At 39.3% G+C, this 24,817-nt stretch overlaps 2 protein-coding genes across 3 annotated transcripts; both read right to left on the bottom strand.

Moving 5' to 3' along the window:
• Positions 1-1,468: 1,468 nt before the first annotated feature.
• On the bottom strand, positions 1,469-4,420 carry Qm (geranylgeranyl pyrophosphate synthase quemao). 2 transcript variants are annotated; one of them, XM_076790067.1, is made up of 7 exons: positions 4,173-4,420; positions 3,299-3,453; positions 3,075-3,219; positions 2,881-3,001; positions 2,670-2,809; positions 2,508-2,610; positions 1,469-2,423 (listed from the first exon to the last, which is right to left on the bottom strand). In XM_076790067.1, exons 1-7 carry the CDS (start codon positions 4,227-4,229, stop codon positions 2,188-2,190), a joined length of 957 nt encoding a protein of 318 aa, XP_076646182.1. In that variant the 5' UTR covers positions 4,230-4,420; the 3' UTR covers positions 1,469-2,187. The 2 variants fall into 2 exon arrangements, with proteins under 2 accessions (XP_076646182.1, XP_076646183.1); XM_076790068.1 differs by having other exon boundaries at positions 4,059-4,188.
• Positions 4,421-5,012: 592 nt separating this feature from the next.
• Positions 5,013-24,817, bottom strand: LOC143355331 (uncharacterized). Its single transcript, XM_076790072.1, has 6 exons — positions 24,549-24,817; positions 11,191-11,251; positions 8,225-8,296; positions 7,747-7,886; positions 7,400-7,554; positions 5,013-6,033 (listed from the first exon to the last, which is right to left on the bottom strand). Exons 1-6 carry the CDS (start codon positions 24,622-24,624, stop codon positions 5,962-5,964), a joined length of 576 nt encoding a protein of 191 aa, XP_076646187.1. The 5' UTR covers positions 24,625-24,817; the 3' UTR covers positions 5,013-5,961.

Raw genomic sequence — 24,817 nt, forward strand, 5'->3', positions numbered from 1 at the left:
AATGGAAACGATCGATTTTTAAGGCGTTTTGTTGTTGACGCTACGATTACTGGAGGGATCGAAATGACCAATCCCAAATTCACTGGAATTATCAAACAAATTCAGAGGTACATGCAGGTAGAATCTTCATGGACATACTGAACTGCAGATTGCAAAATAAAAATTGCCTGCGTTAATTGCAATTATTATTTCCGTTCTTCAACATTTTAATTGGCTGAAAATAATACGTATTTTGACATTCTTTAAATGTTTTTACTCTTATGCATTTTAATTTTGCTAATTTTTATCGTAACACGAAAAAAAAATCCGCAGTAAAATAATAAGTATTTAGTCATTTCAACTGCTCGGTAGTCCTAGTGTTAACGGTAGTTTTACGATCACGAATGTACTCAATATTACAATGCAGCGCTTGTAAGTCTTACCTGATCACATACTTGTTAATTAATTGTACGTCGGTATGTAAATATGGATGAATAACTTATACTACAGTTCGAATCCACTGTAAGTTTAATCTCACGTTAAGTTTATATTTATCGGAGTTGTATATACGAGCATCGTGAACTAGTCACAGTTCCAATCAATATGAAAGTATCTTTAAAGAGAAAATTAAATGGACGAATGAACGAGCGAGTGTGACGCGTTTCGCAACGCACTTAGAATGCACCATAAATAATGATCGAAGAAACTCCGATAAGTGTCGACGTTCGAGTAAAATAATCAATTTTCCAAGGGAGGAGTTTATTGTTTAATCGGCTATAGTACACCACCTTCGCTAAAAATCGAATCGGAACTCGCTGTCATCGTGGAAAATTCTTGCCAATGTATCACTATTAGCAGTTTAATTAATCCTCGGATAAAAGGCGATCTGGGGCAAATGCAGAGTTGTTTTGATTCATGATACAATTTGCGCTGTGTGGAAATTGCAAGAAGAAATTGATCACAAAATGTAGTATACTCTTTTTAAACATATATCGCGAATAAATATTAGATGAATGAATAAATGTAACAACAATTAAACCAAAATGACTCTGCATTCGTTACACGAGAGACTGCTGCGGTTTTTCGTTATAAATTATTTTAGTAGTGTTTTTATATTTCTCTCACACCATTATAATAATGTTGAATGAACTTGAATATGATTGAACCGAAAAAGTCCAAAAAACGCAGCAGGATTAAAAGGATAGGGAACTTTTAAAAATCCATAATAATGATCAACGATTTTTTTTATTAAGATACAGAGAGACATATTTTGTTTATAAATAACACACGACGAACAGAAAAACTTGTGAGAAACATGTGTTAATACCACTTTATTTATTCGAAATGCAATTCATCTTTGATCGACAAATAAGTTTTTATTTATTGTTTTAAATTTTTCATCTAAGCTATAAATTTGCTGATAAGACTACCTTGCACGTTAGCAAGTGAACTGGGCGTGGTTAATGTTATAATAATTATTGTAAATATATTACTTGTAAAACATTTTTATGCACTAATGTAAATTGTACATATATCTCCTACTGTTCGATAAGTTATTGTATAATTTTTTGTTGTAAGAATAAAAAATTACATTTTATTATTCACCGTGTCTCACTACGATAGTCGTAAGTAGACCGTGAACAAGAATCAAAAATAAGTTTCGCATGATTACAATTGGCAGTTAAACTTTAAGCTTCGAGCTTTAAATATTTATGGATAAAACTGAAAATACAAATTCGTTTTACAAATGCAGTTCGGCATATTTACTGTGAATCATCGTTATCGTGACTACTTGTCGTTTGAGGTACTATGGAATTCATTGAAAACTAAATAGGAATGCTCTTAATATAAGTTTTGTACGTAACAAAAGTAATACCTTACATTTGTACTATTTCTGACAAATTAGTAAATTCGGCACATTGTTACGATGAAAATATAAGTTCCGTAATTTCCATTGTCCATCGTTTATATTACATACTGAATCAAACAGGTGGAACGCAAATATCACTGCTTTGCTTTCATACAGATGATGCACAACAAACTAAATATTTATATGTATTTATACATATTGATAGTTCATATCAAATATCTAGTTCCATGTTGTAAGTTGTTATTAAAGTTATATATACATTCTGGTCACGATGTAAGTGTTTATATCTACGCAAGGCCAGTTGCTTCTTTGTGTTAGTACAATAATTAAAAAACCCTTTAAGATGCAGTTTTTCTTTTTAGCATAGTAGCATTGTTATCTTTAAAATTCAGTAAAATTTCATCTAAAAGTGTTATCAACAGAGGATTACCTCCTAAACGTTGTATCTCATTTCTTGCTTTTTGATCCAATTCTTCGAGAACAGCTTTAGTATATGCAAATGAGCCAAACTTTTCTAATAAATTGATGCAATAACGTTTCACATCGATATCCTTGGTCCGCTGCCTCAGGATATCTTTATAAAGGTATATTAAGGAGTAATGCTTCAGTTTCTCATGCATAGATTGTGCTACATTATCTACATTTGAGTAAAGGATACTCATTAGTTGCCTATCTTCAGGATGGCTTTGTATGGCATGTAATATGGGAAAACTGAATTTTCCTTCAGACAGATCTTCGCAGAAACTCTTATTTTCAGCATACTATAAGAGTGTTACATGATATTATAATCATAATGACGCTAACGTTACGCTATACTTACCTCCTGAAGAAGTAAATTACAATAATCGTCACGAATTTGGAAATAAAGTCCTATGATTCCTGCTAAAGGTGTGAAATCCTCTTTGCAATTTGAAAATAACTGCATTAAACGGACAGCTAGATTGAAAAGTCCACCAGTTTCTGCAATGCGTTTGTTAGCTCTAAAACCTTATCCCTTTGCAAGACGATTAATATCTTTATCGCAGACTTACTTTGAATAGTCATCTGCTTGTAAGCAGTCTCAGAGGGGCAAATATAGTTGTCTCTCCAATAAATTTCCATACCTTGACCTCTATGAAGTTCCAACAACTGTTCTACATATACTTGCGTACTCTAATAATAACAAAAATAATATTAAATCAAATTCTATCATAGGAAAAGAAACTTCATTCTTGTTTCTGTTCACCTCTGGATGATTCAAAGCGATAACCTTCTCCAAAGCAATGAAAAGCGCATAATTCGCAGCATTTATTGTACTAGCTATCCCATAAATATTATGAGCTACGGGAATACCCCTTCTCAAAACTGAATTATCTTGAATATCATCAATTCTGTAAAAGACATACACTAATCAATCAAACATAAAACAAATATAAACGAATGTAAATGAACAGTGTCCTTGAAACTCACAAGAGGCTAGAAGTATGAAGCATCTGAATTATATCTTCAATAGCTTGAAGCTTATCCTGTGGTATTTTTAACCAATAATTGAAAGCTTGCACTAGCTTTGCTCTGATCTGTTTTCCAGGCACTTGTAGAATATAACTAAATGGTTCCAATAATATCTATAAAATAAACAACTCTGAACTATAAAATGCAAATTTGTCCGGTCAACGAACACAGGGGACAGTTGCCTAGATGTAACATTTAAAATATGTTACATGGTTATTGAATCTTGATAATTGGGAAACCTACATAGCTCCAAAATTTGTACAAGATAACAGTTTTCCTTATTTCCTTACACTCTGCTAGAGAAACCTCGCTCCACTCACAAGTCTAAGAATACGTATACAAATTTTAACTCTTCGTACAAATTAATTGTGGTCTCATTGATTAATGTATAATATTGGATATTGAAGGTTAATACCTAAGACATCTTCTATCGGACACGCCACCTTTTTTTTTCAAGATTAATTAACTGTGAATCTTCTTACAAAGTAGCATAGACCGATTTAAGCAACTGGTTTTATAAATTGTACTCGACTTTCCTGTCGAACATTTTTTGGCGAAAATGTAATACACATCAACGAACAAATAGAATATATTCAATCTATAATACCAATAATACAAACATGATGTAAATGGAAAAATTCTTGTTTGGATTTCCCATTGTTCATCCTTCTTATATGTTTGTAACACTTTTTGTATCACTTGGAAATGAATTACTTACAATTTCGGGGACTAGTAGAAAGTTGGAAAGACTATTCTACTTTGTGTATTTCATTGTATTGTCACTTTGACAGATCTTTAACCTCAGCAAGTTTAGATCACCGGTAAAACTAACCTCATCTTCCTCTTTGTCACCGGTCGCCGAGTACGGTATGTTTCTTTCGACGTCCATACTGTGTTCAAACTTGAAAAATAATGTCGAGTCCGTGACCACAATAGTTTTATAAAATATGGCCACTAATGATTGCACGTGAAAACAGAATTGTTTTGTATCGACTTATCGTATCACTTGCACACAGTACATGATAATCATCGTCTGCTACAGTCACGTTGTGTTGCCGAGTGGCGCGTTCCAGCGGCATTGGGAAACACGCACACAACGAACCGCAAAACCGAGCCAATCGCTGCGCGTTTTACGAAAATCGTTACCTTCTGGTTACACTTCGATAAATGTTTATTTAAGATCTAGTTTATTTATATCAGCATTGATTTACGCAAGCCATTCCAGCGTAGATCGCTTGTACAGTGCGCGACGCAAAAGGAAATTCTATAGTTATAAAGTAAAATGGAGAATTCTTTTTCAAATTAATTTAATTCACTTGATTTCGTTAATTTTTAGCTGACAAGTTTCCATGTAACAAATGCTCTAGATTCTAACATTTAGATTGTCTGATTCAGAGTTTCCGAATGATTGGCGAAAGATAAAATTAGATTGGCAAGTTTCGCAATGAGGATTATTGCTATAACCTATTTTTCAAAGGAAGAGATACGCAGTATTGGCCGTAATTGATGTGCATGGTATCATAAGTGCATGCATCTTATTATCATTTTATCTGAAATTTCTTTTTTAAAATGCAGATCAACAAAATATAATGATATAATAAAGATAAAGCGTTGTAAATTATTATTATAGATCATTTTGGAAGGAGGATGAAGAAAGAACACTATGTAATCACTATAGGACACGGATTGTCAAATATTTAATATTTGTACAACTACAACGGTAACAATACTTTACAGGGTCTAATACTTTCAGCCGATAGTGTATATCAACGTGGTTTCACCTTAACAATAAAATTTTCCCCGTATTTCGCATTCAACGGCCACAGTCACGCTGTTCGAATACACCTAATCATAACACCCGGAGTCCTACTGCAATCACCAATTTCCATTATTCATTTCTCACTGGTGATTATACCTACAAGTATTAAAAAAACTTTACCGCCAGGTGTTATCGAAATAGGACGCCAGGATAAATGTGATAAGAGGGTCTTTTGGTCTAAAGCGTCATTTTGTAGGCTTCGCTTGGAAATTTTTATAAAGAAATCGGACGACTGTTTTGTATCGAGGATTTGCATACATATTTTCTACTGTTTGCACTATACAATAGAATTTTTTGGAGACAAAATACTTAAAATTGTAGGGATTATAGTTCTTTCAAGGAGGAGCATTATAACAAAATGTGCATTATTGGCTAACACAATTCCAGTCGTTCTTTTGGTAAAAAATAAAAAAGGACCCAGTTTGCCGGCCGCGTTAGTGAAAAAGGTTATTGCCGGCGGAGGGTAATGATAATGCAAAAAGAAAATCGATTTTTTGAAATGTCTAGACCAGTGGACCCGCTTAAAACGTGGAATTACTTACGAACTCTTTTCGAGTATACATAGAAAACGGTTTCTCTCTGTTCTTATAAATTCGAATGAAAAATGGAAAAAGAAAAACGTTCAATCACAGTTGCCGCTACGGTTAGGCCGTGGATGTTCATGTCGGCACGGCTCGAGGGACCAGCGTCTCTTCTTTCCTGTATCGAGGATTAATTAAGACAACGTCGCTATCTGACACGTCCTTTGCTCGGGTTCACTATCCTCATCCGACTCACTAGCCCAAGAGGGCTGACGTTCATGTCACATTTCCCCGTCGCTGTTGCCCATTCGTTCCGTTGGCCCCGTCATCCCGTCATCCATGACCTCGGTCACCTTGCGGGATCATTGTCACAATTAAAATCGGCTGTGTCTAACTAAGAGGCTACATACCTTCGCTAACACACAAATAAGAATATTTAACGCGTAAAGATAATCAAATTAACACTCCAGTGAACGGGTGAATAGAACTCACAATGTACAGATAACAAATCTTTAACCTGTATTTTCATTAGTAAATAATGACTGCGGATTTTCAGGCAAAATAAAAAATTTCTACAATGTATTTCTTCTTGCACGAAGATCTAAAAATAATAGTACAGTCAACTGAGACAGTCGACTGACAACTAAACGTACAATTCTGTTGCATAGTGGTGATAGATAATTTTCTTAGGTTTTATGTTTTTTTTTTTCGATTTTCACGAAATTTTTGGAATCAGCGCCAGAAATATTTGAAAGTTTAATTTCAAGTTCAATAATAGAGGAAGATTGTTCATCTGTACGAACGTGATAATTCGATAAGTCAGTATAATTGAAAAGGAATTAAACTAAGGAAGTTATAAAGTCTTAAATCAATTTGCGTTCACTCTCGCGAAAAGACGGCGTCTTTAACCATTAACACCAGCGAGACCCAGAAAAAATTTAAATTTATTTCTTGATCGCGAGAAATTCGAACTTTATCCTGTTGACCCAGTTTTCGGACAGGTGACGGTAAGAGAATCCCTTAACTTCGATCTGGTTTAGGTATTATGCTACGTGATACTGGGTGGTGTAATAAATTCATTCGTGATCCGTTACACGAAAATTAAGCAGCTTCAACTAATTTTATGTAAAATTATGTAAAACTAACTGGTGAATAATGTATGTTCTGCGGAGTTTCTACCACCTTCGTGATCATTTAAATGTTCCTTAATTATATGAGGTGTATCCCTTTCCTCTATAAAAACATTTAAACATTTGCAACGTTCGCTTCGCGTATGTTTTTCAACGATTTCCGACCAATGTTTTCAGTGCTTTCCCATCTACGTTGTTGATCGATTATGTTCCTTATTTATGACACTATCATCTCCGCACTTTGAATTTCTCGTAGCATCGAGAGTGCGTTTGTCTACCATATTGCGCGCAAACACAGTTTTAATATTTCGCGCAGACACTGCGTCATTTTATAGACATTTTACTGCACACACGAAAAGCTTATTAATTAATAATCAAGCAGATTTCATCTCTCAGACTACGTCTCAACAGAAACATATCGCACCAGCAATGGTCTTGCAATTTCTAGAAAAAAAAAACACTTCTTTGTTTCTAATTACTTTTTTTTCATGAAACATTTGTCGTCATATTCGTTGCATTCTTCTGATGGAAACGACCCTAAACGCGACACAATACGATTCGTATAGGATACACAGCAGCGTGTACTTACCAGAACTTCCTCGAAACGATCGTAATGCTCGTTCCTGGTGTTCAGAAGGCTTTCGGTCACAGAATCCGTGGTGTTGCTTATCTGGCAGACTGAGCTGCGATCCCCTAAAGCGCTGGATGCAATATGCAGCAAGGACAGCGCGGCCAACAGTCCGGCTGCGTGGAGAAAAAAAAAACAAAGCGGTTATAACCGGAAGAGCGGTTCCTACAGTTTTCGAGTTTCAGAGGAGCGAACAGTTGCGCGTGACGTGATTTTTATGCATGTTTCGCCCGGCGCGGTTTGCGCGGGCTCCGCAGTGCATTTATTATCGTTAAAGCGGATATACAGGAAGATGGCTGAAAAAGTACCGGCGACGTAGGATAGCCAAAGACTGTACGGTTTCCATGCCAAAATGCAGGACAGCGGCAGATAAAATAACGTTCTCCGCCAACCGTTCGTTATCGCCAGAACGCCAGACCAGCAACAGGAACAGAGCGACTCATCGTTCCTGGAACAAAAATGCACGTCTGGTGTCTCTCTTACTTTCCCTCGTTCCGATCAATTACCATGCGAACGCTTTGAATATCTTTTCCTACACTCTGCAACCTGCGTATTAGTTGCACTGATCCACCCTCTTCCCCCCCCCCGTTAATATTCGAACTCTCTTCAAGGGTGTGTTCAGAACAGTTACAGAAATTAACAGTGTGTTACTCTTGAACACAGCCAAAGAGGGTGTGCAAAACTTGACCTACAATAACCTGAATATTTTTTGATCTCATAAATTGTCTAAAATTATGGTGCAAATCGATATATCGGCACATACGTTACTCAAGAAACTATCAATACCTGACACAGATTTGCACGAACAGTGTGATGGCCCACGTGATCTCCAGGAAGAAGATGAAACCGGCTGCTGCTCTGAAATAGCATGAGAGGCATGAAACTAGGTGGGGGGGAAAGTACATACACCCTCCTCTCATATGCGAGCAGAATGGGGAAAGCAAGAGGGTCTGACATCACGCATTACTCTAGAGTGGCCATCATTAGTCTACGACCGACAACGCCGTGATACCGGCTGCTATAGATTGATTGACGGACAACGGGCATTAGCCAACCACGATCCGCTCCTACTGAAAATTTCCGCACAACAGAATGTCATAAATTATTCGACACATGCGGCTTCGAAGCCATTCGTTCTCGCGTGCGACGAGAAGAAAATATTCTGAAAAGTTGGACACGAAAAATTATATTTTATGGAACATGTATCGTTGAATCTCTATTGCTTTAACCCCTTCTATCAGAATTTATTTTACGCTTGTAGTTGAAACTTCTTTGTTATATATAATTTCTTAGAAAAAGAACGATCATCGTATTTATTGCATGCCTCAACGGCCATGTATTGGCAACAACATAGAATTTTATTTCGATCCAAAAGAAACTAATAACTAGACTGCGGATTTTATGCACTTATCATCAAATCGAGTGCGTGCTATTTGAACGAGTAAAATGATTAAAAGAATTTAAGAACGTCCATAAATTATTTCCAACTTTTTAAGATGATTAATGGAAGTGATCCATGAATTATTTCCAACGTTTTAAGATGATTAAGGGAAGAAATAAATTTCTATTTTGCTCCTGCCTCTTGCAACTGATGTAGAAAAATTTTATTTTGCATAAAAATCCGCAGTCTACTAATAACATACAGTCTGTCCGTTTTAACTGTCTACACGTGACTATTTCCATAAGTATCAGAGATATAAAGAAATGTTTCGGTTGAAGGCTGTACGGTATCGCGGGGACATGTCGCGATGATAATTGCTTGACCTTGAAATAGCGTTGGTGCATGCTGCAAAGGTCACATTAAAATTTTTAAATGGGACACGATACTTATTGCGCATTGTTGTAGGTAATATTCAGACGTTTACAAAACACTATCTAATCAGGAGCTATGAAGGAAGGGGCAAAAAAATATCAAGTCTTTGTGACGCGATAATTAGAGAACGAATTTAACTCTTTCAAAGTAGACGCTCTCAGTGGGTCTCGCCGAACTGGTGGTACAAAGGGATACATGACAAAATAAGTCGAAAAAATGGAATAACATTTTTTTGTTCGGCGCCTCGTTTCCGAGGAAATCGAGTTTGAATATTCAGCGAACACGCCCGCCGTTATATGTATAGGAATCGACTGGCGCGTCTGGTCATGACCGACCGGTTCTACTTGCTGCAAATACTAGGACAGGTGAACCCGACGAACCTACAAACTCATTTTTCTCGAAAACCAGGCGTGAAACAAAAAAATGTTATTCCTTTCATCGTCATCACCCGCTCTGCCACGATTGGTTATTATTGCTTCCAACCCTTCAATTTGAAACTGCAATAAGACTAATATAAATATTACAAAGTCGACGTACCTCCTTGTTGCTCGAAACCCTTCAACTAAAAACTGCAATGAAACAATTCAACAAAAAATGTGCAAACAACGAAGCTGCCTCTTTATGTTATTTACACGGATCGTTGTAGCCGTAGATCAACCCGAAGCCGAACCATCCGAATGAATAAAATTGGACAAATTAAAAATAAATTTAAACCGGTTTGCTAGAAAAGGGATGCATGTCGACAAAATTTCGTACGGGCCACATGTGCACAAGGTTTCATTCGAATCGGCTTGTACGACTCGAGCATCGTCCCCTGCGAGCTATATGTCCGGGGTATTCGTTCACTGCGTTCGCGTGCGCACTGTCAGTAACACTGTTACCCGTTCGCGCGTCACAGCGCGCGGCCGATAACGATTGACTCGTTCAAGTTACGCGTACGTTACACCGACCGGTAACGATCGGCTCATCACAGTAACGTATACGTGACAGGCGGTCGCAAAAGCGTGCGCGCACCGGGCTAATATTAATTCCGGAAAGTGCATCGGTAGAACCGGAAGGCCGCTTTGATCTAACAAACTTCGTTATCCGCCGGGTTGATAAATCGCGTTAGCTTATGCACGAAATGTATGGATCCGGTTGGCCCCCGGACAAAAGTCAATAGGGAATTACGATTCTAAGTTCATACTTATCGGTGGGCCGATTCGATAAATTGGAAATTTTATAGATCCGCGGCCGTGCGCGCGCCGTTGCAGATTGCATCCCGGCCGTATCTATGTAAATGAGTGTTTTGCATGCATACGGGCCGCCACACCGTAAAATATGATCGAGCGAGTGATATGTCGCGGATTAAGGACACGCGTTCGATTAAAAATTAATAGCTTCCTTCCCGTATTTTTCCCTGAATCACGATTGCCCTCATATTTATCATCGATACTCGGACATTTGCTCGTGAAGATTGAAAGATGTCATGTTTGTTCGTTGAACGGTAGAATTGCCGGTCGAATTGGCCAGAATTCATAATACATAGCCCAAACAAAATGAGCCCAAACATGATACGATTCAGTAGAACCTCGATTATCCGAACGAATCGATGGAACGCGAGTATTCAGGTTCGTACAATCAATTATGTTACGTATGGGATCGCTTTAGACTGATTCGTTTACATTCGGATAACGGAGAATTCATTGTCCACTGAATCGTTAATTAAACAATAAAACATGCTTCGATGTATGCCATGCTCGGACTCATTGCGATCAGGAAAATGTCACAAATCATGTCGGTGAAAGCTTCACGGAAAAGTGATTAAAAACAAACTGATAATCACGGAGAGCCTCGGAGAAAGAAAAATTTGGTTTTACGGTTTGCCCGAAAATTCGGCGTGTCCGAGTTCTGATAATTGATTGTGAATTACGGTACGCGCGTGTTGAATTATCCTCACGTGACGTAAAAGCCCATCAGGTGTTGATGGTACGCCACATCCACACCGACGCCGCAAACGACTGAAACAGAAAAATACCAAAGAAATAATTAAACAAACAGCGGTTCAGCATGTTCACCAAACAAATGTTCTTCTGTGTGAACGGTTAATTTTCGGTTAATCTCCGTAAGAATCGTTAGCGGAATTAAACAAGTTGATCAAAATGAAAACGGTGGATGATATGATACAATAATGTTTGATCAGGATTATCGCGAATCGAATAAATGAGAATCGTTAATGTTATTGTCGAAACGTATATGAAATTTCGATTTTTAGTTAATACTGATCTGATTCAATAAATAAATAGTTTTAAAGTAATGAACGGCAAGATTATTAGCGTTGTCCAGCCTAAACGTTTAGGAATAAATATACAAACATATTAATATCGAATTATTCAAATTACAAAATGTTGTGTGTGCATGTCTATACCTAAATACACACATTACACAAGCTAATGCTTGCCTGTCGGCTATGAGCGTGCATGCGATGCACCAAGTAGCAACAGTCAATGTTTACCCAGATGTAGATATTACACGAATGATCCTTGCTGCTCATAACAGAGTCTACCTTAAAGTGGCACGAGTCATTCGTGCACTATGTGCATTTCGATAAACGTCCCTACGTCTATTTTTACGAGTCCTATCCGTCGGGAACCATTTTCTTAAAAGCTGCGACGCCTCGAGTAATCGTAAAAATTGAAAATGCTGTTATTTCGTTTTGAAACGTTAAAATGAATTTTTTAACAGTCCAGTAGTCTACCGATAATATTTTGATTCGTTTACGTTCGTCGAATCGTCGTACGCAATTAAGAGGTTAGTAGCCTATTCAATTTGCATAACATATGTCCGATATTTGACTGAACTACTTTGCAGCACAAAACGTCAAATTGATGTCTGTGAAATCGCGTCGATCTTCCGACCGTGCATGAAATGAGTGCGAATGCAGGAGCACGCAATTGCTGCAATCACCGAGTGCAATCCAACGTCATTAATACGATCGGGACCAGTGTAATGAAGAGGATAGGCGCGTGAAATTCTTAGTCCCGCTAATGATCGGATTCTTAAATCGCTCTTTCTGAGCGAAAGCAATTTCCCGTGGCAAGTAGGTCACTACGAGGTGGATGATTAATAATTAACCATGCTTGTTATCGTTATAGCGTTCGCATCAGCGATCGACATTCGAATCTTCAGTGGGACTGGGAGATCAATGGTGACACGTGACCGATTTACGCGTATCCATCGAAAATCACTGATGATTCATGTTCGATCTTTGAGTATCACATATTCGATGAAATAATTGAAAAGTTGCAATACCGTATAATTAAGCTGTAGCCACTTGATAATAATAATTGGATCACCAATTTTCTTTGGAAATTAAATTAATCTCACTTTCGGTAGTTACATTTCTTTGAAAAGAAGTGGCTTTATTTTTGATCAGCAATTTTCTTTGGCAGGTTAATGTAACCTTATTGCAGGTTATCAAGTTATCTCGACGAAATCCGAGCCCAAGCGGTGGGGGTCAACGCGCGGTAAACAGACCAGAGTGATGGCTCGAAAACAGTTGCAATACTAGCCGTAATGTGATATAGTCATTCGTAAATCATTTCGCTAGTCTGACTCGTGATGTTTACGTTTGGGCCAAAATCTTCGTCACGAGTCAGACTCGTTAAAGTACGGGAAGGGGTTAAAGCAATCTTATTATTCGCCACCAATTTTTTCTGAAAGTTAATGCAAAATATCATCATCAAGCGTTCTAAAATGTATAATCAGTCAATGTATATCAATCTTTGTTTGAAGAATCTTTTTAGCAAATTTCGCACTAATGTCTATAGTCTTAAACAAATCAGCGTCTCCCAGGATAAAATAAGAGAGAAATGAATGTTTACATTCAGTTGACAACTTTATTTTTCTACTCGCTTCTAACGGGCTCGGCACACTTCTGGTTAAATATTAAACAAATTATTTTGACTTCTCAGGCTCCAAAAACGTTCAGCACGGAGTCGTTTTCAGCGAAGGGTTCAACGAGGAGGATTTACGGCCGCAATTGCAGACGAGAATATCGGGAGACTACGGTTCGCAACTTTTCCACAAACTTTCGAGCTGTTGACTCTGAAACAGAATCATTTAACCCTCTACATCCCACGGTTGCGTTCTGTGCCTTCTTCTGCTTGAGCTGGTTCGACATTTCGCTCGATTACATCCCGTTGTTCTCGTTCCTTCTCCCCCGAATATCGGCTTTTCCGTAAACTCGACTTCGACAGAAACTTCGGTTTTCCTACCCCGGTTCCTCATATCGTCGAAATTATTATAATTGATCCTGAACGGCGGGCGAACATTCTTACGGTGTCCCTAACCATAGAGCAACAGGTGGTGGGAAATTTAAGGGGTGTCTACGTGAAAATAAGACGACCCTTTACACTATGTCCCATTGTTGTAGACTATTTCAGAAAAATTCGAAAATTAAAATATTTTGCCTCGTTCGAGGCATTCGAACAAACACGAGAAACTTTCTACGATACAAAGCGGAATCGGTACTGAAAGCTCGTATCTTCAAAAATTTCACAGCGAAACTCTCGCCGCTGTTTTAAAGTATTGTGCGGAATTTTTGGTAAACTCTCGCACAATCTACCTAGTGAAGCCAATTTTTTAACGCATAATAGTCCAAACTATTCACACACACACAAATGGAACACGCTTGAAAAAGTTCGCGTACATACACAGCAAGCACGGAACCAGTTGTTTGATTGATTAAAGGATCGAAATTCAGACACGTTTATTACCGACGGAACGTGACACGCGTGTTCGACGCTGCGATCAGTATTCTATCACATTGTGACATAGATGAGAATGTTGGTTTTCACAGTCCGTTGGCAGATAGGAACCTGGACGGAGATGGTCGACATTGTTCAACCGAAGTTGATCAAAATTGTTTAACAGATTCACCGCGCCGTTGGTCGCCGGTGAACAACACGGAACTTTCAGTTTACAACGGACGAGCCACGATGAATACACATTACGGTGTTGTTCATATATATTCTACGCGCGATTACAATAATTTATAATAGTATGTGGCGGATAATTGTGAGTCGAACAGTTTATGTATTTCTCCTTTTAGTAGATTGAATAGGTTGCACAGAACTATTTTAAAACTGACGTCTTTACTATTTTGTTTGTACAGGTTGTTGGATTCGTCTTGACCTCGGCTATCAGATGACCTTGAAATCTCAACAGATATATACCTTGAACAAATTCTTTGCCTATCATAGTATTTGCCCCTCTGAACCAACTGTTTCCCTCTGAAATTTTCTCCTATCATAAAACACAAGCGAGATATTTTAGATGCTCGAGTTAGGTGAAACACCCTGTATATTCGATTGTGTATTCCGTGCTTTGCCGTGGCGCACAGTAAAAGATTTCGCGAGCCATGGACAGAAAGGAAATCGGCTCGCCAAAGGAAGCCGACAGAAAACGTTGGAAACGAGACCGCCACGGCAATCTGTCTTCGTTTCTGCGACAGAGAGGGAGTAATTAAAAGAAAAAGGAAGCAGCACATCGAGGACCGTTCAACCGGGAAGCATTTATAGCGTTTATAGGAGATGTCTTCCTTTCTTGCGGCCGCGCTTCCGTTCTTATATTTTCCCGGCGCCTGTCTCTATCTGCTTGATCGCTCGGGCAGCTTGTTCACCGGCAGCCCTAACCTATTTTTGATGCTTTCAGCTGTGAAAACTTAATTCCACGGCAACTTCCGTGGTTAACCACCCCTCCCCTTCCCGTGCTCTTCGGTAAACGTCTCGGGCTTGCTTATACCGCGCCCGACTCTTATATCGTGGGATCGCTGATAAATATTTGCATAGTATCTTCCCATCAACAACCATCCGCGCGAAGGATACACGCTAAAAATACAACGGACGCTCCAGATAAAATAATAATAAATAGACTGCGGATTTTGTGGGTCCGCGTGAGACACGGCAGAAGATTACAACATACCGCGAATTATTAATTAAGCGGACAACTAAAAAGCGACAGAAGGGAGGAAGGTTGCATAAAATCATGAATTATTTGCACGTCTTGAATGCGCGCAATTCGCAGGCCAATTATAAGATTCAATACTGTTTTGTGTACAAATTATTACCGAATGTGAAATACAGCAAACGATCGTATGACGTGACGAATTATCGATTCGTCGAACAACTAACACACGACGGAAAATATTTCGCGTAAAACAATAAATTATTCGCATCGTCGTAAATGCATGAAATCCGCAGTCTAATTGTCGGAGTCAATGTTAAATTGTGCACAAATAACGAGTGCGAAGCGCCACGAAAGATCGTAGCAGATGACGTCAGACGTTATTGATTTAGCGAACGAAAAAATTGAGGGAACCTTCGCAAGTTTTATTGTTCCCGTCATCAGTTTCGATTAAAAAAGAAAAAAACAAAGAGAAGCGTGTCTTTTTCATCACGCAGGAGCGGTCGGTGCATTTACTTCGCCATTCCGGGGTGTAGTTTCAATTAGAGGCGACACTGTCACCCCATCCGTGCTCTTTGGTAATGCAATTAGCCGGGCGCGCCACTTCTGCTGCCGGGTATCTCGTAAAAGGGCTGAACGCGCGTGATAATTAAGATGCGCACCACTTCCGCGAATAATTAAGTACTGGCTGAAGGGGAACAGGGGAGGAGGGTGGACGGCTTGTTCGCGGAGCACGAGTCTGTAGCCACACGATGATGCGCGTCGAGTGCGTGTTCATACGATTCCAGTCGAATTAAAGGCCGCTTTGAAGCTTCCGAGTCCCCGGGAATCGTCGTGCAACAACAATGCTCGTAATCTCAAACGGAGGAAAAAATGGGAAATAAAACTATACTAATAAGCTAACAGCACGAAGTACTTTCTCTTGCAGAGACGAATTCTCGTTACGAGTCAGTCCAGCCGTTCTTTTTACCGACTCTTACACGAAATCGGAGGTTCTCGCCGAGCGTCGCATTTCAAATACACTGGGCACGCTGGAAACCTAAGAGTCATATCCGTCTACAAGTCATACAAAACCTATGACCACTAAGCGCTACTGACAAGAAGGAAATGTCTTTCTCCGATACAATGTTGCAAGGAAACAGCTATATCGGCGTGAGACCAGAAGACCACTATACTAATCCAATTACAAAACTTCTTTATTTTTCTTAAAGTGCCATCATATTCGTGGCATTTTTCTGATTAAAATGAAACCATATATGACACAATTCCGATGATTCTCCCTCGGATTCTTCAGAGGCCATAAATTCTTCTGATATTTCTGGTTCGTCAAAAAATCGTTGTCAAAAACCCACAGACTTCGCTTCTGAAAATGATTCACTGTAGAAATAATGTTTCTGGCGAGCTCTTTCCAGGCCTGCATACATTAAAAGTTCCATGGAAATTAGAATGTTCAGGTTGGATGAGTTTCCTTGTTAGCACGGGGTTCAGTCCGCGTGAAAAAATGAGACGGGCCTGACGCCATCCGCGCGTTCAGGCAAAAATCACTTGGTCTTGGAAGGTTCGCAGACACGATCGCCCGTAATCGTTCGACGAGCGTTCGACCCGGAATCGAATTTTCCGAGATTCCGTCCACGGCCATTCGATTCGTCGCGCGATGTTGTGACAGGAAGCTTGAAAACTCGGGGAGCCTCGCCCGAGCGAAACGCGGTCGATTCCGCTTTGAGAGAGAAATAAGAAAAGAGGAGAGAACAGGAAAATTGGAGCAACCCGGTTCGAGACAGGTTAGGTGCTCCCGAGCACCTCTGACCGAGAAGACATCCGGCAAAGAGGGGTCTGGAGGAGGTAGATCGTTAACGTTTATCACTCTGCCACGCGTTGAATTATTAGATTCTTCTTTTTTTCCCCTTTGACCCTCTTCAAGGGGCGCAAAGGACGCAGTATGAATCGCTGAATTTTTTCTGACAGACGGATTGCATACGGATCTCGAGAGAACCCGGTTCCGAGGGACGAATCCGGGGGAAGGTTCGCCTAATGCTTGCTGGTCACATAAATCGCACAATCTGAAGCGTGGTGGAATATCTTGGCAAGGATTAATGCTATCAAAAACATGTCCCCACAAAAGTTGTTCGGTACAAAGGGCCGAAATAATTTTTTTAAATTGCCTATACTTTTGTACTAGGCAATATTACTCCGTGCCGTAACACCAGGCATCATCTAGTATACCAATCCTCCTAATTTCTCCGCAAAACCCAATTCGTTTGGTCCAATTTGAAGAAAGTAATTCCAAGTTGAACACCGTCTAAGTATTAACGAGAGCCGCTGTGTACACCGAGCGTTGAGCTGCAAGGAAACTTAAGTATTTCAAACGGATTCCAAGTTCCATGAACAACCAATCATCTAACTCACTAATTCCTTTAGCATTTTAAAAAGAAATCGATCGATCCAATTCTTAAAGAATAACTCTCCTCTGAAGAGTATCGAAATATTAATGGCTGGCCGTCGATCAGCAAACGAATCGAAGTGTTTCGAACAAATCCGAGGTTCCGCGCGCGGCAAAACTGAAAGATCTCCGTGGCGACCGGTGAAAAAGATGTGAGAAAGTTTAATCCGACGCGGTATGAAAGTTTCCCCCGTGTGACCCCCGTGAAGCTGCCCGCGATGGAATGCGAGAATCGGCAAAGAAGTTTCAACGTGGCGGGACACGAAGTTAAAACCGAGAAGAGTCAAAGTGGCCGCGGCGATGTATTATTCAAAAGGCGCGAACGTGGAGTTTTAATAAAAGCAAAACACCTGCCGGTCGGTAAGGTTTTTTAACGTGGAAATGGAAACGCGCCCTCGGTCGATGATATTCTTGTCGCGCGCCGTCCGGAAAAATATTTGTTGAAAATTTCTCTCTCGTTGACGCCGGCGACTGTTCCCTCCCGGAAACAAGGGTCTCGGTCTTGTTTCCGAGTTTGTGAATAACAGCATGAATATTTAACGACGAATTCCGTAAGTAAGTAACTTTAATTATAACGCTTCCTAATTCCGAATGCGATCACGGAACTTCCTGCCCTTCCCAGGCACGAGTCGCTCGGTGCTCAAAGTAAGATAAAATAAATAAATAACTACATCAAATTGGCTCAAATAATGCCGGTTTAACGAAGCGTATTCGGCTCGAAGTTTTATTATTATCGGATATGTTGCAATTTAATAAGATTCTCGGGAAATTATTGATACAAAAATTGTTATAATTTCGTAAAAAATAATCGTATGTCACTGCATCGTTCAGCTTGCTAAAATATTTTTGCATGGTACAGCAGAAACGGTAAGTTGGAGGCACGTGTTTTTTCTCGAAACTGCTACAAGTTGAAACGTCACTAGAAGCAATGAACGATTAGGTCTTTCATGACAAGTAAATCGTGTTTACACGGTAATGCTATGCTCAATCCACCATGGTTCTGAAGATGAAAGCTTTCACAACGACTCCCTACAACTTGAGAAATGATGTTTCATAAGCATGGTTGAATAAATAATGTTCGAGGATCGTACAAAATCTTCGGCGGGAAGTACTCTTTTCCGCGATACTAACTCCTAAATGAAATGTAAGAAATATCCGGCGTGGTTTTTGTCCAATTTATGTGCATACATGAATGCATAGAATTTATGAGAGCCGCTGTCTGAGATCCGTAACTGAGGATCGGATCTTCCGTTTCCGCGAGAAAGCAGTATCTCATATACTAGAAACTGCGCTTCTTTCGTTCTGCGTTACATTCCCATTAATAATTCACTTCGGTAAAAAGTACGCGGATTGTGATTGTACGTTTTCCCGAATGGTAAGTTGTTAATTATACAAGTTGTTCGTGTACAGTTCGTCATCTCGTTAAGAGAGTGTTAATGATTTAATATTCCCGGCCCGTTGTTTCCGTACACAGAACGTTTCGGGCACAATGCATACGACATGCCTCCACACTGAACTAAAATCAAACTGAAACTGAAATTCTAACTATAATTAAGTTCAACGACCGTTCAGGATTAAGTTGCCTATTTCTATGAAAGAAAATCGTAAACTTCTACCACAAATTCCTCTATTAAAATTTAGGGGGATACATGAAAATATATTTCTTCTTTTAATAAGTTTAGTAAGTTGTAAATAATGTACCGGTAATATTAAACTCACCTAATGTTTTTCCTATTTTTGCCATAAAAATCCACAAAATCCACAGTCGACGTTTAAGAATTTTCTAATGAAGACAACCTCGAGTCTAATAAACTATCGCATGACCGAATAAAATCGAATAACCTATACTCACATTTCGGTGAAGGATAGAATTTCCCGTTAGAATGTTTCAGCGAAGAAAAATGATCCAAATGTTGTTTTATCAGACAACGTATTTATTCGAGACGAAGAAATTACCGTTCGACAAAACAATGTCGCATGCCAACCTAGCGCGCAGTCGACTAACAAAAAGAAAAATACGACCCGATATCGACATTTGTTTCTCCAAACAACTATGGACGAGAAAACAAAGTCCGCCGCTACTCTATCATCATTGACGTCGACAACCATAAATCCCATTCATTTCTAGATCCCGGTGTACGCATGCACACGTTCTAATTCAGAAACACTCGGCAATTTAATAAAGCTTGCGTTTGTACTCGCGGAACTTGGAATTAACTTCCTGCGAATGAGTCAATTGTGCGATGTGCAATTACGCGGGCATTAGAATGATCGCAATGCGGGGGCACATGGTAATTGTGAACACTTACAAACGGAATAATTGCATTGCTTGAAGCAGACATTCGTAAGCAAATACATTTGTTTATTGAGAGCGATGTACCTTAGTTATGGCACAGACGTTAAGAAATGTGTAGATCGTGGATTTTATATATTTATATGATAAACGAACAGATAAAATCTACAACTGTAAGAACATTAGAAGAATGCAACTGAGAATAAACTTGCGAAGGAAGTTACAATTTTCCCTAGCAGATGAGTCATGACAATAGGAACATGATTGGTTGAATCTCCTGCGAAGCTTCTCATCTCCCACCAGTTTCCCCTAACTTCTTCCAGCAATCAGCTCAGCTTTTCCCAAACCATCTTGCCTAGTAACTGCCACGGATTCTCTTCGCAAGAAACTCTCGTGAAATGTCAGGCTCAGATTTCGATGAAACTTTGCAAGCTTGTAGAACGGCCAAAAACAATAGATACGTGCTTTTCTTCAGCCGCGGTAACTCGAGTTTAAAACCGCCCCTTAGAGTTCGATCCCGGCTACGCGAAGTTCACCCTCAACTTTTTATTAGCCCCTCACGATCCTCTTGCTTTGCGAAACCACACCTTTAACGAAACGTATTCGATCAAACAAATCAAGCGTTTATAGTTATAATTCTACTAACGAATTTGACCGAAGAAGAAATTCAAATCAGCATCTTTCAATGGACTACCCTGCACGTATGGAGCAAATATTAATACAAAAACGTATGCTTTTGTTTCTTTATAGGAAAGGGTTTTGTTTCCTATGCGTGTTCTTCAAACCATAATAAATAAATATATAACTGAGGTGATTTCGATTATTTTGACCTGAAAAAAATCACACGCGTACTTCAAAAAGCAAAAAATTTGTGTGGAAAATTTCGATGCAGAAGGTTCAACAGTTTTTTTGAGAAAAAACTTCTAAAACCAGAATACCCCCTTAAGATAAGGAATGATTTAGTACAATTTAGTACAGTGTTACTAATTTTATGACAATCGGTTTCAAGCAAATCAACAGTGAACATGGCATTCGAAGTGTTGAAGAAAGAATCTTTACAATTTTTCCAGAATTATTATTTCGCGTAAAAATCCGCAGTCGCTAATAAATCCTATTGCAAGGGGTTAACAGAAAAATCCAATATTAGAATGAGCTCTTCTATTTTGTTGGGGTGTACAGTGGCTTGTCAGGCTTAATCGTATCCAGCGAAAAGCTCCGTGGTGTATGAATGCCCTTGTGAAAAGCTCGGTGTACCGTGAACGTCCGAGAAGACCGTTCCCTGTGTATCATCGTGTCGCCATTGTTGCGCGCACACAGTCAAGAACTCGGTGGGAAAGCGGTAACCGCCGTCGCGTCGCGCGCTTCCTCTTTAATTCATCCGCCGAAAACAGCAAATACAATTGCACGCCGGGAACTTTTGTTCCGTCACGAAGCTTATTATTCCCAGATGAATGGACGCGGAGACCTTTCGCGACCGCGTCCTCGCGGAGGCTTTGAAACAACGTAGACGTCGAGACCGTACACGCGAATTAAGAAAGCTTGAGTAAAACAGAAAAGACCACGTGGCTATGAGAAAACAGTCTTTTCAAGCTTTTTTTCCGAACGAGAAACCCGCTGCCCCGGAAAACGGAAATGTCTCCATTGTGCGCGATATTTTTACTGGGAATTCTTTACGCATGAAAATAAGGTCGCGTCGGGCTTTGTTTGGAACTAGCTGTCTAATTCTTAAAGGGTCGTGCCTGTACTTTGAGACATTGCCTTATAGTTTAACAAAATGATTCTCTGGAAATGGCCGACTTTCTGATTGTACTCCTTGGAAATAATTACGAGAATTCGGCGAATTTTTCATACCGATTTTCTCAAATAGTAAAATCTGCAAGTCTTTTTAAACGAAAGATTTCTTTCCGTTACATATTTTCTTGTAAAAACGAACGATTTTATTGTTAAAAATTTGCAATTTCTTGATTGTAATAGTATATTTATTGAATTGTTAATATCAAAAGTGGTCACTGCAAACTGTGCTCTTCTTCAACAGAACCTTCGAATTGATAAATATGTTTAAATAAAAAAATTACTAGGTACTCTCCAATATAAGCCAGTTTAAATGCGACAACATTTTTGGAAGGAGCTCTTACAGTTTTTTGGAAAAAAAATTCCCAAAGGTCGCCTTATTCGGTTTCCTGACTATGATTTGTGTAATTATGTAGTCCTTCAACGAAGGACATTTTGTTTAAAAAAAACACACACACAGTTGTGACATAATGACGCACGTTCTAAGTTAAAAGTAAAGTGCAATTCTGTTGTGAAACATCGCTCGTTTGAAAAATTCGCCAGGTTCTCGTGTATTTACAGGAAGTAGAGTCAGTAAGTGTACGGTCAGACAATGCTCACTTGCAACCGAACGAGACGAATGAGTCCGAGTGTATTCACAAAATGAGAAAGGAGTAATGAGGAGTAATGAGGAAATGAGTAAAGGTAATATTTAAGTAACAAGAATTTATCTACATTCTCAAATAATGATACTAATATAATACATGAAATAATTATAAGCACAAATTTAAACAGGGTCACAGCAGCTTTCATAGTCTATTTAAGGGTTAAACATACTTCGGTGCAAAGGTCACGAAGATCCCCGTCATTACAATAAGTGGCGTCCTTTCGCAAGTAATAAGGTTGCTGCAAACAGCATGGCATTAACACAGAAACGAGTTTCTTCGGGTTATTAAGGTATTCTATTTGTACGAAACTTAAAGGAGAACAAAAGAATAATGTTTCTTTATGGAACCCGCGGACTCGTGCACTGCAAGTTGAAGCTTTGGACTACAAAACATTGTCATTTAGTACACAGGCGATCGAACCGTGAATCGGCTTGCATGTTTCGTGCGTGACGAGGCAAACGTCAAAAGTGAGATCTCCCTCGCGCGAACTCTTCCACTTCCCAATCGTTCAAGATTCTTCTCCGTACGCCGAGACAACAAGGTTCGCCGGACAAAAGCCCGTTTCGCAGGATTTGTTGGTGCGCAGAGAGCAAATAACTCTCTATAGAATTGCCCGCCTCTTCTTTGCACTCTGCTTTTGCGACTGACTCCCGCGCCCGCCCTGCGCCTCTTCACTCAATCCCTCTCTCTCTCTCTCTCTCTCTCTCTCTTTCTCTCTCTCGAAGTAGCTCGGCTCAGTGCTCAAAGCTATTCTCAAGACCTCATTCTCGCCCGGAAAGCTCGGCTGGCCGACAACGTGTCGCTTGCAATCTACTGCAGCAACCTCAGTTTAGCTTCCCTTGAACCCTGCCCCGAAAGGAACTCGCCAAAGAAAAATTCAACTACCGAACTTCTTACTCTTCCTGCCCCCCCCTTCCTCTTCGCATTCTTCGTCTGTTCCTCGTCAGATTGCGTGCTTCTTCCTCTACACAGCGTGATTTGAGTAATCTAAGCAAGGCACAGTAATGTCTCGATAAATGAGATGTGCACGATATTTGTGAAAAATTTAGAGCTACTATCGTATACACCTTGAGGGGCTCAGAAAATCTCGATCGTCAAGAAGTGTAACATGAAACAGGATTAAATACAGGGTGTCGCACAAAAAGGTTTTACTTCCTTGAAAAGGGTGACTCCTGAGGTCATTTCAAGTAACTTTTTCCTTTGAAAAAATTTTCTCCGCGCCTTCTTAAGGAGTTATTCGCTTAAAGCGGCTTGAAAATAACTAAGCCATTAGAAAAAGAATAAATGTGAATTTTTAAAGAATAAAAGCGCCATTTTAAAATGGTCTAGAGTATATCAAGCAGAGAAAACCCAAATGGAAGTAGTTGTTAACAAGAATATAATAATTAATGTATAATTAATATTATAATTATGTAATTATTAGTCATTAGTATTAATTAATTATCGCCATTACTGATACCGCAAATGAAATGCATTTATAAGAAATATCAATAGGACAGCTAGTGTCAACACCAGTATTATTATTATTATAACATTATTTGACATCTGCAAAGGTGAATTTGGAAAAATCGAGCAAACACAAGTGATTCTCCGTTTACGCTGCAGACCGTTCCCGGAAAATCCCGTGTAAATAAAAACCGTGTGAAAAAGAACACAGTCGGAAAAATAGAGGAATTGTGTCAAGAGTGAAAAACTGACACGAAGGATAAATCAGTTACAAACAAAAGCTGTAAAAATCATTGGATAAAACTCTACTTAATTTGAATGGAACGTATTTTATTATTTTTGTTAGCAACGAAACAGGAAACAGAGATGTAGTCTTCCTCAAAAGAAGATGAACTTGAACGTACGAAGACTTGATCTTGAACGCACAATTGTTGCAAAGATGTTGCAACGCATGCTGCAACTTGTAGCTACTGCTATTAGGTCGTCCCATAAGTTCGTGCCGTTTACTATTGTACCATTTAAATTCTAAAAATGAAATATGTAATCACCCTTTCATTCCAGAACCTCTTCTCACCATTTTGGCAAAGACCGTCACTATAAAATTTCTGCGGTTTTTCATTAAAATACTTTTCGATGGTGAATAATACAAACATATCCACGGCACGAACTTATGGGACGACCTAATATTTCACAAACCGGCGACTGACCTTACGTAGATTAATGTTAGTACTCACTGATCGCGGTACACACGCCCAGGATCCTCGTCAAGGTCGTCAGATGAGTATCGGTGTTTCTAACGTAGGTGGACATGCCGACCGGACACGAAGATGCGTTAAAACCCTGCTTCTATATCACTCTATGATGATCAACATGCCGATTGACATTTACAAAGGACCACTCGCGGTTGAGTGGAAACAGAATTGTCACAATAGTTGGCGGATAAACGAAGACACGCTCGACAACCGTTTTTCTCAAGGCAACAACATCCGACCCCTTCCGAGGA

This window comes from Halictus rubicundus, chromosome 6 (genome assembly GCF_050948215.1).
Source record: "Halictus rubicundus isolate RS-2024b chromosome 6, iyHalRubi1_principal, whole genome shotgun sequence".
Taxonomy (NCBI): domain Eukaryota; kingdom Metazoa; phylum Arthropoda; class Insecta; order Hymenoptera; family Halictidae; genus Halictus; species Halictus rubicundus.